The sequence below is a fragment of the Heloderma suspectum genome, chromosome 1 (assembly GCF_057233095.1).
Source record: "Heloderma suspectum isolate Gila_16-S chromosome 1, 16-S_ref, whole genome shotgun sequence".
In the NCBI taxonomy this organism is placed as follows: domain Eukaryota; kingdom Metazoa; phylum Chordata; class Lepidosauria; order Squamata; family Helodermatidae; genus Heloderma; species Heloderma suspectum.
In genome coordinates, this window is record NC_139458.1 from 352,289,453 (window position 1) to 352,307,507 (window position 18,055).

General features: G+C 41.1%; 1 protein-coding gene across 6 annotated transcripts in view; it reads left to right on the plus strand.

Annotated features, from left to right (window-relative positions):
- ARID1B (AT-rich interaction domain 1B) overlaps positions 1–18,055 on the plus strand; it is a 536,503-nt gene that overhangs the window by 149,250 nt on the left and 369,198 nt on the right. For all 6 annotated transcript variants that reach the window (XM_084827884.1, XM_084827885.1, XM_084827886.1 and 3 more), the window contains exon 4: positions 6,547–6,657. In XM_084827884.1, the coding sequence (XP_084684010.1) occupies positions 6,547–6,657 (111 nt within the window). The remainder of the gene's footprint in view (positions 1–6,546; positions 6,658–18,055) is intronic.

Consider the following 18,055-nt stretch of genomic DNA (forward strand, 5'->3'; position numbering starts at 1 on the left):
TTTGTTTGGCTACAACAGTAAATGAGAAAGAAAACAGCTGGTTGAACAAACAATATAAGTGATAATGTTTTCTGTTGAGGATTTATTAGAGACACCTCTAATAGTGTCTCTAATAAATAGTGAAGTTAGGTTTAAAATTCAAAGAAAAAGCAGAGATTTGCTCATTTGTCTGCCTATTGTGAAGCTGTCCTGCACCTTTATGTTGCTTTGTAATAGGGGGAAGGCAGCTGAATAGAGGTCTTGTGCCATTTGTTGATTTTAAATCATGCTGTTAATCCAGAGGAACCTGCTGGCCTACACAGCAGGAGAACTGTGTCACAAGCAGAAATTTGGGAGGAGGAATGGAGGCATCACAGTGGATAATAATCATTCAGCCTTTCTCACCCTTAAGCCTAATTGTTACCCTTTGCTGCTGGTAACCAAATGGAAGGGCTGGACTTCTAAGATTTTTATTGGCACATACTTAAAAGTAGTATGCACATCAAAAAGAAACTGACCCTTCAGTTTCATCAGCATAAAAAAACAACAACACTTTTTTATCATTGAAATTGTAATTCAGATCTTTGCAAAGAGCTCAGAGTAAAAGAAATGGCTAAGCATAAATTTTCCCTGTTATCGGACCTCCATTAAAACTGGAGCAACAAAAAAAACCTTTCTCCTAATCTGCTTGAAAGAGCAGATTGTGACGCCTAAAGGCTTATACACTCCAAACCATAAGCAGTGTAATTTTTCTTACTCTTTGTCTTTCATCTGCCTTACACACTTGGGGACCCACATAGCAACAGCATGTTTAACATACCCACAAAAAGATCACTAGCTCTTAGCATTGCTGGACTGGATGCACATGCTACTGGACCGTATCCTTTTAGCACTCCAGGCAGTCCTTTTTAAGGAGCAGCAGCTTAACTGTGAATGCACTTATGGGAGTGGTATGCAAAAATTACGTCCATGTACTTTCAGACTAAAAATGCTGCATGTAAAAATAATTGTTCCCATTCAGTTGTTTATCAAAACTACAAACTAAAAGACAGGAAAAAAACAAATTAAGAGAGCAATCTGTTATATAATCTGGGAGTGGGGGGAGACAACGAAAACATCTCTCCCCTCCCTTGCATTTTAAGGTGTGATATCTGTTCTTTACAGTTGGGAACTGGTTCTTCAACTTTCTGTGCCAGTTACACATGCTAAATAAGTATTTCACATTCTGTCCTACAACTTGGCTGTATATGTAAGAATAACCAGTAAGGGTTGACTAGGGTTGCAGGTGAGACTTGCAGTTAACAAATACCTGTAAACCTAAAAAGTAAAAGTGGTTTTTGTATATATTTCATTTGTTGTTGTTGTTCAGTCGTGTCCGACTCTTTGTGACCCCATGGACCATAGCACGCCAGGCCTTCCTGTCCTGAGCACTCTCCCGGAGCCTGCTCAGGTTCATATTCATTGCATTGGTGATGCTATCTAGCCATCTCATCCTCTGCCGTCCCCTTCTCCTTTTGCCTTCAGTCTTTCCCAGCATCAGGGTCTTTTCCAGAGAGTTTTCTCTTCGCATTAGGTGGCCAAAATATTTGAGCTTCAGCTTCAGTATCTGTCCTTCCAATGAGCACTCAGGGTTGATTTCCTTTAGGATGGACTGATTTGACCTCCTTGCAGTCCAGGGGACTTGTAAGAGTCTTCTCCAGCACCACAGTTCGAAAGCATCAATTCTTCGGCGCTCAGCCTTCCTTATAGTCCAGCTCTCACAGCCATACATTACTACTGGGAAAACCATAGCTTTGATTAGACAGACCTTTGTTGGCAAGGTGATGTCTCTGCTTCTTACTATGCTGTCTAGGTTTGCCATAGCTTTCCTCCCAAGGAGCAAGCGTCTTTTAATTTCATGGCTACAGTCACCGTCTGCAGTGATCTTGGAGCCCAAGAAAGTAAAATCTGTCACTGCTTCCATTTCTTCCCCTTCTATATGCCAGGAAGTGATGGGGCCAGATGCCATGATCTTAGTTTTTTTAATGTTGAGTTTCAAACCAGCTTTTGCACTCTCCTCTTTCACCCTCAACAAGAGGCTCTTTAGATCCTCTTCACTTTCTGCCATTAGGGTGGTGTCATATGCATATCGGAGGTTGTTGATAATTCTCCCAGCAATCTTAATTCCGACCTCTGATTCATCCAACCCGGCATTTCTCATGATGTACTCTGCATATAAGTTAAATAAGCAGGGTGACAATATGCAGCCTTGTCGTACTCCTTTCCCAATTTTGAACCACTCGGTTGTTCCATGTCCGGTTCTTACTGTTGCTTCTTGACCCTCATACAGGTTTCTCAGGAGACAGGTAAGGTGGTCTGGTACTCCCATCACTTTCAGAATTTGCCACAGTTTGTTGTGATCCACACAATCAAAGGCTTTAGCGTAGTCAATGAAGCAGAAATAGACGTTTTTCTGGAATTCTCTTGCTTTCTCCATGATGCAGCGAATGTTGGCGATTTGATCTCTAGTTCCTCTGCCTCTTCGAAACCCAGCTTGTACTTCCGGTAGTTCTCAGTTCGCATACTGCTGAAGCCTAGCTTGTAGGATTTTGAGCATCACCTTGCTGGCATGTGAAATGAGCGCAATTGTACGGTAGTTTGAACACTCTTTGGCGTTGCCCTTCTTTGGAATTGGAATGTAAACTGACCTTTTCCAGTCTTGCGGTCATTGCTGAGTGTTCCAAATTTGTTGGCATATTGAATGCAGCACTTTAACAGCATCATCTTTTAGGATTTTAAATAGCTCAGCTGGAATACTGTCATCTCCACTAGCTTTGTTGTTACTAATGCTTCCTAAGGCCCACTTGACTTCACTCTCGAGGATGTCCGGCTCAAGTTCAGTGACCGCACTATCATGGCTATCAAGGACATTACTATCATGGCTATCAAGGACATTAAGATCTTTCCTGTATAGTTCTTCTGTGTATTCTTTCCACCTCTTCTTAATCTCATCTGCTTCTGTGAGGTCCTTGCCTTCTTTGTCCTTTATCATGCCCATCTTTGCACAAAACGTTCCCTTGAGATCTCCAATTTTCTTGAAAAGATCTCTAGTCTTTCCCATTCTGTTGTTTTCCTCGATTTCCTTGCATTGTTCATTTAAGAAGGCCTTCTTGTCTCTCCTTGCTATTCTCGGGAACTCTGCATTCAGTTGGATATATCTTCCCCTTTCTCCCTTGCTTTTTGCTTCCCTTCTTTCCTCAGCTACTTGTAAAGCCTCATCAGACAGCCACTTGGCTTTCTTGCATTTCTTTTTCTTTGGGATGGATTTCGTTGCTGCCCCCTGAACAGTGTTACGGACCTCCGTCCATAGTTCCTCAGGCACTCTGTCTATCAGGTCTAATCCTTGAAATCTATTCCTCACCTCCACTGTATATTCATAAGGGATATGATTTAAGTCATACCTGAATGGTTTAGTGGTTTTCCCTACGTTCTTCAATTTCAGCTGAAATTTTGCAAGAAGCAGCTCATGATCTGAGCCACAGTCAGCTCCAGGTCTTGTTTTGACTGACTGTATGGAGCTTCTCCATCTTTGACTGCAAAGGACATAATCAATCTGATTTCGATATTGACCATCTGGTGATGTCCATGTGTAGAGTCGCCTCTTGTGCTGTTGGAAAAGAGTGTTTGCTATGATCAGCGTGTTCTCTTGGCAAAACTCTATTAGCTTTTGTCCTGCTTCATTTTGTACACCAAGGCCATGCCTGCCTGTTATCCCGGTGATTTCTTGACTTCCTACTTTAGCATTCCAATCCCCTATGATGAAGAGGACATCTTTTTTTGGTGTTAGTTCTAGAACGTGTTGGAGGTCTTCATAGAACCGATCAACCTCAGCTTCTTCGGCCTCAGTGGTTGGGGCATAGACTTGAATTACTGTGATGTTGAATGGTTTGCCTTGGATTCGTACTGAGATCATTCTATCATTTTCAAGATTGTACCCCAGTACTGCTTTTCCCACCCTTTTATTGACTGTGAGTGCTACTCCATTTCTTCTAAGGGATTCTTGCCCACAATAGTAGATATGATAGTCACCTGAATTAAATTCGCCCATTCCTGTCCATTTTAGTTCGCTGATTCCCAAGATGTCGATGTTCAGTCTTGCCATCTCATGTTTGACCACCTCCAGGTTACCTTGATTCATTGATCTAACATTCCAGGTTCCTAAACAATATTGTTTTTTACAGCATCGGATTTTCTTTTCACCACCAGACACATCCACAGCTGAGTGTCCTTTCAGCTTTGGCCCAGCCGCTTCACTCTTTCTGGCGCTACTTGGAAATTATATTTCATTGAAATTATTGAAATTATATTTCAATTATATTTATATTTCATTGGCCATTCTTTATATTTATGCTTTGTTACGCTGAAGTGTAAAAGGAAATTCTTTTAACTTATACCTGATTGGGACAGCTTTTGCAGAAGAAGTACATTTTTCAGTTTGGTTCTTCTTTCAGTTTGTCGTCCTGTGCTTGAAAACTAGGCCTTGTGGACTCCTTGTGGTAATTGTGCTATCAGTTATGCACAAATAAATCTGGTTGCTTGAAATGGCACTTATACATGAATTTTTTGAGAGCCTATTAAAGCAGCTTCGAAAGCAATTTACTTTAAAAATTCACTTTAAAAATTTACTGAAATAAACACTTCGGGCTCAATCTAGTCCACTGTGGAAGAGCATCCATGCACAGAGGTTCCAGCTAGAACTGAAGAGAGCCCTGTTTTATACCGAAACCCCCAAGCTGGCCATAGATGCATTCATGAGCATGATCACTTGACCAACTGGAGGGGAAGAATGGGACAGAGATATTGAGGGTGGGCCCCGACCTCTCATTTATGCTAAAGGTCTTTTGATCTGCTTGCGTCTGCTATGGGGAAAATAATCATAGTCATGTGAGCACTGCACATATGGTGGACTGGATCATTCCTTAATATTCATTTTAGAGCTTTCTGAAATGTACATTATTTGTGAATTATTATTAATTATTAAGATGATAAAAGACATATAAAGTGCCTAATTTTTTTCTTTAATTGAAGGGGCTCCTGTCTAGTTCTCTGTTTTAATTTAGGGCTTGATCCAATCCCAATGCTGAAAAGAGGTTTTCCTTGAGCTCCAAGGAATACAGGAAACATAAGAATATGAGAAGAGTCATGCTGGATCAGACCAAGGGTCCATCTAGCTCAGCATTTTGTTCACACAGTGGTCAGCCAGCTGCCCACGGGAAACCCATAAGCAGGACATGAGCGCAACAGCACCCTCCTGCCCATGTTCCCCAGCAACTAGTGTATATAGGCTTACTGCCTCTGATACTGGAGGTAGCATACAGCCATCAGGACTAGTAGCTATTGATAGCCTTATCCTCCATGAATTTATCTAACCCCCTTTTAAAGCCATCCAAATTGGTGGCCATCACTATGTCTTGTGGTAGCGAATTTCATAGTTTTAACTATGGGACGTACTTCCTTTTATCTGTCCTGAATCTCCCATCAATCAGCTTCATGGGATGACCCCAGTTTCTGGTATTATGACAGAGGGATACTGTCTTTCTCCACACCATGCATAATTTTGTTCACCTGTGTTATGTCTCATTCACTGATTTCATTTCATTTCATTTCTCTACTGCCAAATAGCCAAAGCTCTCCCCTTACTCACCTTTTTCTCCTAGCTAAACAATCCCACCTGTTGTAACCTTCGCTCATAGGGCAGTTGCTCCAGCCCCTTCATCATTTTAGTTGCCCTTTGTTTTCCAACTCTGCAACACCTTTTTTTAGGTGTGGTGACCAGAACTGTACACAGTATTCCTAGCATGGTCACACAATAGATTGGTATAAGGGCAGTATGATATTGGCAGTTATACTCTCAATTCCTTTCCTAATTATGCCTAACATGGAATTTGCCATTTTCACAGCAGCCGCACACTGGGCTGACATTTTCATTGAGCTGTCCACCACAACCACAACCCCTTGTTCAGTCACTGCCAGCTCAGATCCCATCATCTTATACTGCAAGTTGGGATTTTTTACCCCAACGTGCATCACTTTTCACTTACTTACATTGAACCATATTTGCCATTTTGATGCCTGTTCTCACAGTTGTAGAGATCCTTTCGGAGCTCCTCGTAATTTGTTTTAACTACCCTAAATAATTTGGTGTCGTCGGCAAACTTGACCACTTCGCTGCTTACTCCTAATTTATGAATAAGTTGAAAAGCATTGGTCCCAATACAGATCCCCGTGGGACCCCACTATTTACATCCCTCCATTGGGAGAATTTATAATTTATTCCTGCTTTCTGTTCTTTAACTGGTTACTGATCCACAAGAGGACGTCTCCTCTTATTCCATGACTGCTGAGTTTGCTCAGGAGTCTTTGGTGAGATGTGGTAACCCCTTGTGGAAATCTTCTGAGTACTGACACCGTGCCAGTAGTGAGACTGGATCAATCCCTCAATGAATTGTCATCCTTTACTCTCTGCCTATGAACTTTATCATAACTAGTGTTTCATGTTAGTAACATACGAATATTTGTTTTATCCAGGAAATGTCTCAGGAAGGCTATGGAACCAGGTCTCAACCCCCTATCACCCCAGGCAAGCCTAACCATGAAGATTTGACCCTGATCCAACAAGAGAGACCATCAAGCTTACCAGTAAGAAATTACTTGTCATCTGATAGAAAAGTTTCATGTTTTGTGTTGAAAACAAGTTTCTGCAATAGAAACTAGACTTTGAAATTCTTGGTATCTGGGGAGTTTTAGTATCAAATTTTTATTTGGATTTAAAATATAGTAAGAAATATGACATTAAGAATCCACTTCATTCATTGGAAGAATCCCTTTCTTCTCAAAGATAATATTTTCCCCGCACATTTTAACCATGTTATATATTACATATTTATAAATGCACATGTTTATCTAGTTATGCCACTATAATATTTCTCCTTTCATATGTTTGTAAGTATTGTTTTTAAGTATCATTAATATTCCAATGAGCGTCTGCAAGAGGTTTGAGTATTCTTAACTGTTTCTCCTTTAAAATTGTACAAGAAATATTTTTTTCTGCAGTACTTTTTAAAATTTCAAGCCATCATTTGTGTAAGTGATCTTTCAGCATTTCAGATAAAAGATTTTCATTATAAATCCCAGATGTATTTCGTTATGGTGGATATGCTCAACTATGTTTTCGATGGGACTGTTGCAAGTATTATAGGATAACCTATAGGATAATATGCTAACATGTCAACTTATCACATTCAAGCAGTACTGATTACATTGGGGAAGGTGGTAAGGGAAAACTTTTGCATGATATTCTTGTCATATTATAATTACCTTATTAGCTTAGTTGAGTGAATCTGCTCTTGATTGACAATATGGAAAACATTTTTGAATGATAATTGGATAATCCTTCTTATTTTATGAATTAGTGAGAAAAGAGTGATGATATTGAACGGTGATGATGATGAAAAGTTGAAAATGTAATGTGCCAATAATAGTAAATCTTAAGTTGTAATCAAAAAGAGAGCGTTGTTTTTGGCTGCAATCATAAGAACGCTTAGTAGAATGTCTCATTGAACACAGTGAGATTTACTTCCCTGTAAACGAGTTTAGGAGTGGGTTATTTGCCTCTAAGAACAACCAGTGCTTATATGTATCGTAACAATTGTTGTTTGTAAAATAGCATTTTTTAAACATTGCGGTGGATTTTGCTGGAGCATTTCCTTTTTCAGAAAGAGTAGCAGATCAATTGTGTATAATATTTGTCTTCAGTAATGTTCCTTAACTCATAGAAAAATGTTTATAAATTAGCAAAAAATAATATTTACCTATATAAGACTTTCATTCAATAAATTCCTGATTGCATTTTTATATGTCAGTTTAAAGAGGCAAATTAGTTAAAGCTGAATATAGTGTCAATAAGGTTTATAGCTATGTGGGGATTTTAAATTTTCCTTCCTTCAAAGTCATTCTAACTTACTGTAAAGGAGCAATCCTATGGTCCTGAGACATCCTACGGGCCATGGGATTATGCAGGAAAACCCCTCCAAGGCCATAGACAGAGCTCTGACATCAGAAGGCTTTAACCAGTGTCGGAGCCCTCATTTTGCCTCCACCCAGCTACCAAGGAGGATTCTGCAATAGCTCCCTCAACAAGGTTGAAAAATGTGTACCTTGGGACATTCCAGTGTGATGAGATGGGGTGGCTGAGCATCCAAGGGAGGTTCCCAGCTGCAGACCATGCCCCTGTCCCTGGGAAACATTTAGACATGGTTATTTAAGCCACAGTGGGCTGTGGTGCATGTGGGTGGCAGTTTTGAATATTCAACCCCCGTGGTCTGTTGTAAGGTTATGCAAGGGTTGTTTAACCCTTGCACAACCCATGGCCCCTGGATTCATACAACACAGCAAGCTTCAGCCGGGTAATGAATATGCAATTCCTGCCCAGCATGTGCTGGCATGCACTGCAATCCACTGTGGCTGTTTTGATTGTGCAAAGTGGGTCAGAGTCTCATGTTATTTAGTTACTGGGGAACAAATACGTAACTAGAAATTTAAAACAAAGATAGCCGTGCTGATCCATGAGGGGAAAAAAATCAAAATCCACAGTTGGGCACAGTTTATTAGGACCAAATCAAAATTCCGCAACATTGTGCAAGCTTTTGAATTCTACAGAACTCTTCTTTAGGCTAGGGTTTAGAAGATATTCTTTAGAAGAAATCCCCATCCCATGCTTTTTGTACCACCTGGCCTGATGTGTACTTGCCCTTTTTACTTCTTTGCAATCAAATAATTCATCATCAGCATCATTAGTAAAAAGCTATTTTTTGTTTGTAGCATTATACAATATCCTTTTGTTTGATGTTTATTGCCTAACATTACAGTTTCATGAATAGTGTCTTAGCAATTAGAATCATAGAATCATGGGGTTGGGCGGGGCCTACAAGACCATCGAGTCCACCTCCCTCCTCAGTGCAGGAAGCCCATCTCCCAGGTGGTCTCCCTCCAAGTACTAACCAGGGCTGACCCTGCTTAGCTTCCGAGATCAGACGAGATCAGGCGCATCCAGCTCTTAGTTACTTTTAGGGCTAAACTAATGCAGAGGGATCATTTCATGGGCGGGGAGGTGGAATCATGTTTTGCAAAAAAGATCTTCTCCATTTTGGTAATCGTTTGAAAGGGGGTTGTAGAATAGGGCAAAAATTCACCCATTAAGAGTAAGGGCAGGAGGTTTGTCTAATTTGGCCTCATGACATCATCACACAGCCAATCTAATGGACTACATGGCATTTTTAGAAAGCCAATTCAGAATGCAGATAATGTTTTTCAATACAAATATCATAAGTAAATACACTTTCTACCATCATTTTAATTTGGCTTCATGAGCTCTTCACATAGCTAATTTGATAAGTGCCCTGATGTCATCATGCTGGCTATGTGATCCCTGATTGGCTGTATCATGTAGTCAGGAAGATGGACTGTGTTTTGTTTTTAATATCAGGGAAGCAGCTGAAGAGAGGGACAACAAACACATTGTTTGAATAGGATATATTTTTTAGAGGTTGTTCAGAGAACAGTTGAAGGCCACTAAATATCACTTTTTGTGCCAAAATTCAGCACAGCCCTAGATAGTTTGCTATTGTAGGATTTCTATATCTTATTGTTATTGAAGTTATGAATTAGTAACATTAAATGTGTACCTTCAGCTTCTCTTTCCCCTCCCTCTCTCATGACTAACATAAGCCCCATTGATTTTAGCGGCTGTACTCAAAGTATGATTAAGAGCACAATCCTATGCATTTTTAGGCAGAAAAATGTCGTACATCTCCCAACATTCTGGCTGGGGAATGCTGGGAGTTGTAGGACTTTTTTCTGTCTAAACATGAATAAGATTGTCCCCTAAATCTGGATCCACCCCATCCATATATATATGGCCTTTCAGTTTCGATGTAGGGACTTTTAATTTTGAACTGAATAGGAATATAGTGGGGAAAGATTTAAATGTGGGATTACGGCCTTGGTCAAAATCATGAGGACTTTGATTTTATCCCTGTTTGAAAAGCTTTCAGAAATTTCAGCTGGTACAAAATGCAACAGCGAAAGTTTTGTCTAGAACCAGTGTTTTGAAGCATGTTACTCTGTTGTTCTAGCTTCATTGGCTACTTGGCCCATTTCTGGGTGCAGTTCAGTGTGCTGGTCATCACCTTTTAAAGACCTAAACAGTATTGTATCAGAATACTTAAAAGACCATCTCCTCCCATGTGATCCTGCCTGTTCACTAAGATCAATGGGAGTGTGTGTGTGTGTGGGGGGGGGATTTGTGAATGTCAGCACTATGTGAGGTGTGATTGGTAAGGATGTGTGAAAGGACATTGTCTGTAGCAGTGCCAAGATTATAGAACTCTGTCCCCCCGGTCAATCACCTTGTTCCTTTCCTGATGTCATTTCACTATTTTTTACAGACGTTTCCATTGTGGCAAACTTTCAGCCTGATTGGAGTTGGAACATAACTGACTGCTTGGTTTAATAATTTTTATCATTTTGATCTGTTTCATTTGTTTAAAATTTTCCTTATTTCTAAAATCTACAAATGTTAGATGCCTTGTTAAAAAAGAAAGACATGATACAAATCCTTGTATAAATAAAAACATTTAACTAAACCTAGTGGTACTTACATGTCTAGAATCAGGCTGTAAGCTGAATTTAAACCAGTTTAAAGATGATAATGTGGAATTTGGAACAAGCCAATTTAACTTAATGTTTCCAGCAACTAGGTTTAAAACTAGCAACAATAAGTAGACAAGCAGCAAAAATTTAAAACATACTGGAAAACATGTGACATAACTGTGAAGTTGTTAAAAATAATAATAATAATAATAATAATAATAATAATGGCTTAAATCCAACGTAGCATTGAAGAAGAAATTGCTGCTCACGCAGAGCTGAGCTGTCTTTTCACCTGGGCTAGTAGTTGTGCAGGTGCTAGCAGACCACCTTGTAAACCTAAGATCTGCAAGTGATCTCAAGCAGTTGCGCAAGTGGACTTTAATTGGATTCTGCCCTTGCACATAGTTCAGAACTTGGTTTTTACTAGCACAGCATTATTTGCGCTAGTGGAATGGCACCATTTCTCAGTGGTGGCCCCCCATCTGTGGAACAAGCTCCCCAGTGAGGTCCTCCTGGTGCCAACATTGTTATCTTTTCGGCACCAGGTTAAGACCTATCTCTTTTCCCAGGCACTTGGCTGCACAAGATGTGTCCTGGATGTGTCTTTAGTTATGACTGATGGTTCAAAGTTGTTTTTAGTTATATGTTCGTGTATATTGTCTGTGTGCTTTTATGTAAATTGCTTTTAAACTTTTTATATTGTATTTAATGTTCTAACTCCTGGAAAGGGTTCAGAGAGCTTCAGCTGTGGGGTGGTATAGAAATATAATTAATAATAATAATAACAGCAACAGCAACAACCCCCATGTTCCAACTTATTCTAGCTCTTGGATCAACAGCAAATATCTATAAAATTATATATACAGGTAGAATAAACACAAAAGAAGCTCCAATATTTCCTACAAATCAAAATAAACATCTGTTATCTTCGCTGACTCATAGAATCCCTTTTTTATCCACCTGACCAGCGCAACTTTTCCTACCTATTTATCTGAGTAGAAGAACATAGGGTTGGATGCATGAATGGAAAGGCACTAACACTCACAGAAGAAGAGGGTTTGGAATTTCTGTCTCCTCTTTCTCCATCTGCCTGCAGATGCCCATGCCATATCCAAACCTTAAGGATCCCCTGATCCTCATGTTCAGCTTCTGAGGGCACACTGGGTACAACAGTGGGAGGAGGTGGCAGGAAAGGCCCTTTCCACAATCAGAACACAGCAGGCTATTCTTAGGATTAAAGCTATAATGTATAATCCGACAGATCATGAATATACTCAACAGTTCCCCCAATCATGGCAGCAATTTCAGGAAAAAATGCTATCGTGATCATGGGAATTGCTGCTAACTATATTACTGACTAACCAGTTCATATATCATGTTTCTTCACGCAATTACATACACAGCTATGGACTGGAATCTTTGACTACTTTAATCATAGGTAGGGTGACACACAGGGTCAGCCAGAGGTCTTTGGCAAGTTTTGCCCCAGCTGGATACCTGACTGAGCAAATAAACTTTCTAATCAGGGGTGGGCAACTTGTGGCCTACCAGATGTTTGGGCTACAACTCCCACCAGCCTTAACCAGCATAGCCAGTAGTGAGGGTTGATGGGAGTTGTTGCTCTCCAGTTGTTTTGGCCTACATGTTGCCCACCCCTGCTCTAAATAGTAAATAGCTTACCTCTTCTGCCAGATGATTGGTTGGAATAAAAACCTTTAAAGCTGTTTTGGGAATGTGCATACTATTTGTAAATCTCTGCATATAACTATCTAGGATTGTGGCCTTCATGCTGAAAAAAAAATAGTGTGAACCAGCTATTAGCACCAACTACTCCCTGTTTTTTCCAGCATTTCTCTTTGATCTTCAGGGGACAGTTTAATTTCTTTCTTTCTCCAGAGAACCAAGCTCTCTCAATTATATAAAAGCTTCATAATGGTGAACTAAATAAAAGGTATTAGGAACATTAGGATATGCACTATTTTAATTGGGTGCTTAAAGACTTGACACATATTCAAATCTGTCTAGGTCAAACTGTCCAGATAATTGAAGAGCAAAAGGAAGGATAATTTAGTACAATGTTTGACAGGCTATTAGAATTAGCTAATAAAAGTATGGTTTGTTTGTAGCCATTTGTTTCCAACCCACATTACAAAGTCATCTGCTTTGAATTTAACAGGAACATTTGTGCCAGGGTTTATATATATATAATGTGTGAAGGAAATGGAACAACGAGTGAACTGTCTAGCTGTGCTTGCTTACAACACAAAATTTTGGAATACCTATCCAAAGGGTGAGTGAGAGCAATCAGCTTTCTGAAATACACTAATGGTTTACACCTTTTGAAATCTTTTAGACATGTATCTTTTTACTGAATCAGTGGAGGACTGAATAACTTGTTTTAGGTGTCTCTTTGCTTTTTAAAGTATATTTATCCCTTGGTTACTTAGAATTATTAAGCAAATAAGTTTTTTTTTTTATAAGAACATAAGAAGAGCCATGCAGCATCAGACCAACGGTCCATCTAGCCCAGCATTCTGTTCACACAGTGGCCAACCCACAGGAAATCCACAAGCAGGACATGAGTGCAACAGCACCGTCCCACCTATCACAGTCAAGAAATAAAGTATACTAAGTAGCCATTTAAAGTAGAAGATTATCACTTTTTGAAAACTATAATCATTTTGTCATCATTTGAAAATGGAGTATCCAGTGCAGAATTACTAACTGTCCCGAAGATCAGTATTATAAAACAGATGTTGAAAAACAACACTGAAAGAGTCATATTCAAGTATCCCAGGATGATATTTAAAAGCATAGATTTAAACTTACTGAGGTTCTGGGAATACTGCACAAAAGAGCCTGATTTTCACGTTTTGTTTACTATACTAAAAGAAATGCACATCCTTTGTATTCAGATACTTTAAAATAAATGTTATCAAAACTTTTCCGTAGTGAGGTGTGATTAAGGGTGTTTTCACATGAAGTATTTGGCACTATAACCTGGAATTGCAGGTTACAAATCAGTACACACAGAATGAGTTGTTACAGAGAGCAATCTCCACATGAAGGCAGTTTTGAACAGCCTCCTCCAGGTGATCATAGCATATGAAATGGGGCTTAATATCTGCTATTTCATTGACATTTGGACACTTGGCAAGTTCTTAGGTCTCATACATCACTTGGTTGCTTATATCCTGGGCTACAGGAGTTAAATTAGCATGGCAGAGTTAGAGAGATTGTGTGATTGTCATTGATTACTGCTGTTGTGAATGGTCACCCTGCTAATCTTGGATACATTTGAGCTGTGCATAGAAATGTTACAGAAATGTGACAGATGTACCCCTTGTATTTCATGGCTTTTTGGCCACACTATTTACTATTTGTATGCCAACTGAGGAAAACAGCATCTAATGAAGTGGGGCTCTAGTCACAAAAACCTAGACCACAAAAGACACGTTAATCCGAAAGATCCCATAAGATTTTGTGTGTGTGCGCATTTGTGTGCGCGCACACACGTGTGTGTGTGTGTGGGGGGGGTTGTTTTGATGTTATTGCTGCAGCAGACTAATACAACAGTGGCTAGTGGAACAGAGGGTAGGACAGCTAGACATAGCCAGCCAAACACCCGCCCCCCCAGACAGTATCCCTTACATATCTGATGTCTCCATTAAAAATATTTTTAAAATAAAGATTAAAATAATAACTAAAAAATAACAAAGGGCTTCAAAGATCCCCTCCCCACAATCAACTCCTATACAGAGAGAGGGAGAGGGATTAAACTGACAGAGGAAGCAACCTACTTTCTGGCTTTTGCTGCTCCCTTTCCTCCAGTTTCTCTCAAGGGTGCAGCAGGAATGGGAAAGATAGAAAACAACAACAGCCGAGTACACCGATCCTGAAGGGGCAGCCTGTTCACAAACAAATATCTGGGTCTTGATTTGCTCTGTGAAACTGATCAGTACTATATCTGGAAATCCTGCAAAGCTTCCAGGAGGACATCTGCCTGCCTGCTGTCCTCCTAGAGAAATTAATGAGTGATTGAGAATGTTTTAGCCAGTCCATAGGAAGGAAGGAAGGAAGGAAGGAAGGAAGGAAGGAAGGAAGGAAGAGAGCAGGCAGCCATGCTCAGAAGTACCAACCAGCCCTATCATGCCCCAGCCACTGCCAATAGCAATAACGGAGGTCTGGAGGAGTAAGTGGATCTAGGGAGAGAATGGTGTCACATTCCTCATGCCCTTAAAGAGAAATTCCCCTGGACTAACATGGCTACCCCTGTGACAGTTGTTACTGCGAAAGGCACCAGATTTAGCTGTATGACATGGAAATCCATCAGTCTCTTGAAGCAATTTTCCAAGATAAAGACAGAGTTATATTTGTGACATTCTAATATTTTGTGTATATCATTCCCGGTCTTTCTGCTTTAGTGAAGCTTTTCTGCTTGTTTATTCAGAAAACATAATTAACAAACTCCTAGTTATTTTTCTGTTAATGAAAATGTTGAAGAAGGGATCCAAGCCTGTTCTTGAACTTTTCATTAGTAACACTTAATAAAAAATACATGTTACCTTTTCAGTGCCTGACATGGCCTTATATGTCAATTCCTTCTCCAGTTTTGAACCTGTATGATGGCCTGCTCTGCCTTCCCAGGGAGCCCTACATTATAGCATGGTGATGAAATTTAAGTATACTATAACTACTGCATCTGTATCTCTAAAAACAGTTAAGTTATAAAATACGTGACGTGGTTGTAACTCTATAGGAGTTCCATCTCCTTCTGCACTTTAGGCTCCCTGTCTATATGATTACTGGTCTGGAGTGTTTGTACCTTGTGTTGGGCCAGTGGGACAGATTGGGGTTCTGTTGGTGTACTGGCCACCCCACTGCTCAACAGACTCCCTAGCTGAGCTGACAGAGGTGGTCTTGGGTGTGTTGTTGAGATCCCCCAGACTGTTGGTTTCTGGGGGATCTCAACATTCATGCTGAGGGCACCTTGTCAGGGGTGGCTCAGGATTTCATGGTCTCCATGACAACGATGGGACTGCCCCAACATGTCACCGGCCCAATGCATGTAGCAGGCCATACTGTAGACTTGTTTCTCAACTGGACAGGGAGATTGTGATCTGACAGTGGGGGACTTTGCTTCAGTCCCTCTGTCATGGTCAGATCACTGCCTGTTGAGGTTTAGACTTTGAGCAGCTTTTCCCCTCTGCAAGGATGGAGGATCTATTAAAATGGTCTGTCCTTGGAGGCTAATGGATCCAGATGGTTTCCAGAGGGCTCTGGGGAGCTTTCTGGCTGATAGGCTGGCTCTCATGTTGAAACCCTGGTTGATCTGTGGAATGCAGAAATGATCCAGGTGATTGACAAGACTGCTTCTGAGTGCCGTCTCCTGAGTAGAGCTCCTATGTGGTATACCCGAGCTGAGAGTGATGAAACAAAATAGGAGATGGCTTGAGTACAGATGGAGAAGAACTCCTACTGGGTGCAATCAAACCCTGGTATGTGCCTATAGTAAGGTATACCCAGGGGCAGTGAGGGCAGTAAAGAAACAACATTCTGCTGCTGCCATTCAATGCCGCCCAGTGGAGCTTTTCAGGTTGTCCATGGCCTATTACATTCTGGCCCTAAGGAGACTGTAGATCCATCTGAGGCCCACTGTAATTCATTTGCTAGACACTTTTCAAGGATAAAATTTCTTGCATCCTCCAGGACTTAGACTCCAGTCTTTCAGCGGTGAATCTGGTGAGGTGTCCAGAGCACAGCCTTGTCCAGTTTTCTTCAATGAGTTTTAGTTGGTACAGCTTGAGGATGTTGACAAGGTGCTTGGACTGGTTTGTGCAACCCCTTCCTTTTAGATCGTTGCCCCTCTTGGCTGATAAAAACTGGCAGGGAAGGAACAGCTGGCTGGGCCAGGGAGGTGATAAATGCCTCCTCGCGAAAGGGAGTGGTTCCGGGCCACCTCAAAGAGGCAGTGGTGAGACCGCTCTTAAAGAAACTCTCCCTGGACCTGGAAAAACTTAGTAATTTTAGGCCAGTGGCAAATGTTCCTTTCCTGGACAAGGGTATTGAGCCAGTGGTTGTCAACCAGTTCCAGACACTCTTGGATGAGACCAGTTATCCAGATCCATTTCAGCCAGGGTTCAGGCCGGGTTTTGGCATGGAAACAGCCTTTGTCACCCTGTATGATGACCTATGTTGGGAGAGAGACAGGGGAAGTGTGACCCTGTTAATTCTCCTTGATCTCTTGATGGCTTTTGATACTATCAACTATAGTATCCTTCTGGGACGGCTGTCTGAGGTGGGAGTGAGAGGCACTGCATTGCAGTGGTTTTGCTTCTGCTTGGATAGTCAGCTCCAGAAGGTGGTACTTAAGATATATTGCTCAGCCCTGTGGATTCTCCAGTATGCGGTTCTGCAGGGGCCGGTTTTGTCCCCCATGTTATTCAACATCTACATAAAACTGTTGAGTGCAGTCATCTGGAGTTTTGGAGTATGTTGTCATCAGTATGCTGATGATACGCAGCTCTATTTCTCCTTTTCATCTTCTTCAGATGGGGCTGTGGATGTGCTAAATTGGTGCCTGGGTGCAACAATGGACTGGATGAGGGCTAAGAAACTGAAACAATCCAGACAAGACTGAGATGCTGTTAGTGGGTGGTTCTGCTGACTGAATGGAGGGTGCTCACCCTGTTCTGGATGGGGTTGCACTCCCTGTGAAGGAGCTGATTCATAACTTGGGGTTCTCCTGGAGCCATCTTTGTCACTTGAGGTTCAAGTGGTCACTTGGGCCACTTCAGTTGGTGGCCCAGCTACATGCCTATCTAGATAGGGATAACCCAGTTTCAGTTGTTTATGCACTGGTAACTTCCAAGTTAGATTACTGCAGTGCACTCTGCGTGGGGCTGCCTTTGAAGATGGTTCGGAAGCTGCAGCTAATGCAAAATGCGGCAACCAGACTGATAACAGGGACTAGAAGGTTTGAACATATAAGACCAATTCTGGCCTGTTTGCACTGGCTGCTTATATGCTTCCAAGCCCAATTCAAGGTGCTGGTTTTGACCTATAAAACCCTACATGGCTCAGGACCACAGCACCTGATGGAACGCCTCTCCTGGCATGAACCGACCCGCATGCTGTGCTCTGCATCTAAGGCCTTCCTTTGGGAGCCTCTTCCGAGGGAGGCTCGGAGGGTGGCAACAAGGGAGAGGGCCTACTCAGTGGTGGCTCCCTGTTTATGGAATAATCTCCCTGACAACGCCAACATTGTCATCTTTTTGGTGCCAAGTTAAAACTGGCCCCTTTTTTCAGGCATTTGGTAACGTATAATGAGTCTCTGGGAGATTGTTTCTGTTTTAGGTATATGTTGTTGTTGAGTGTGTTATTTGTT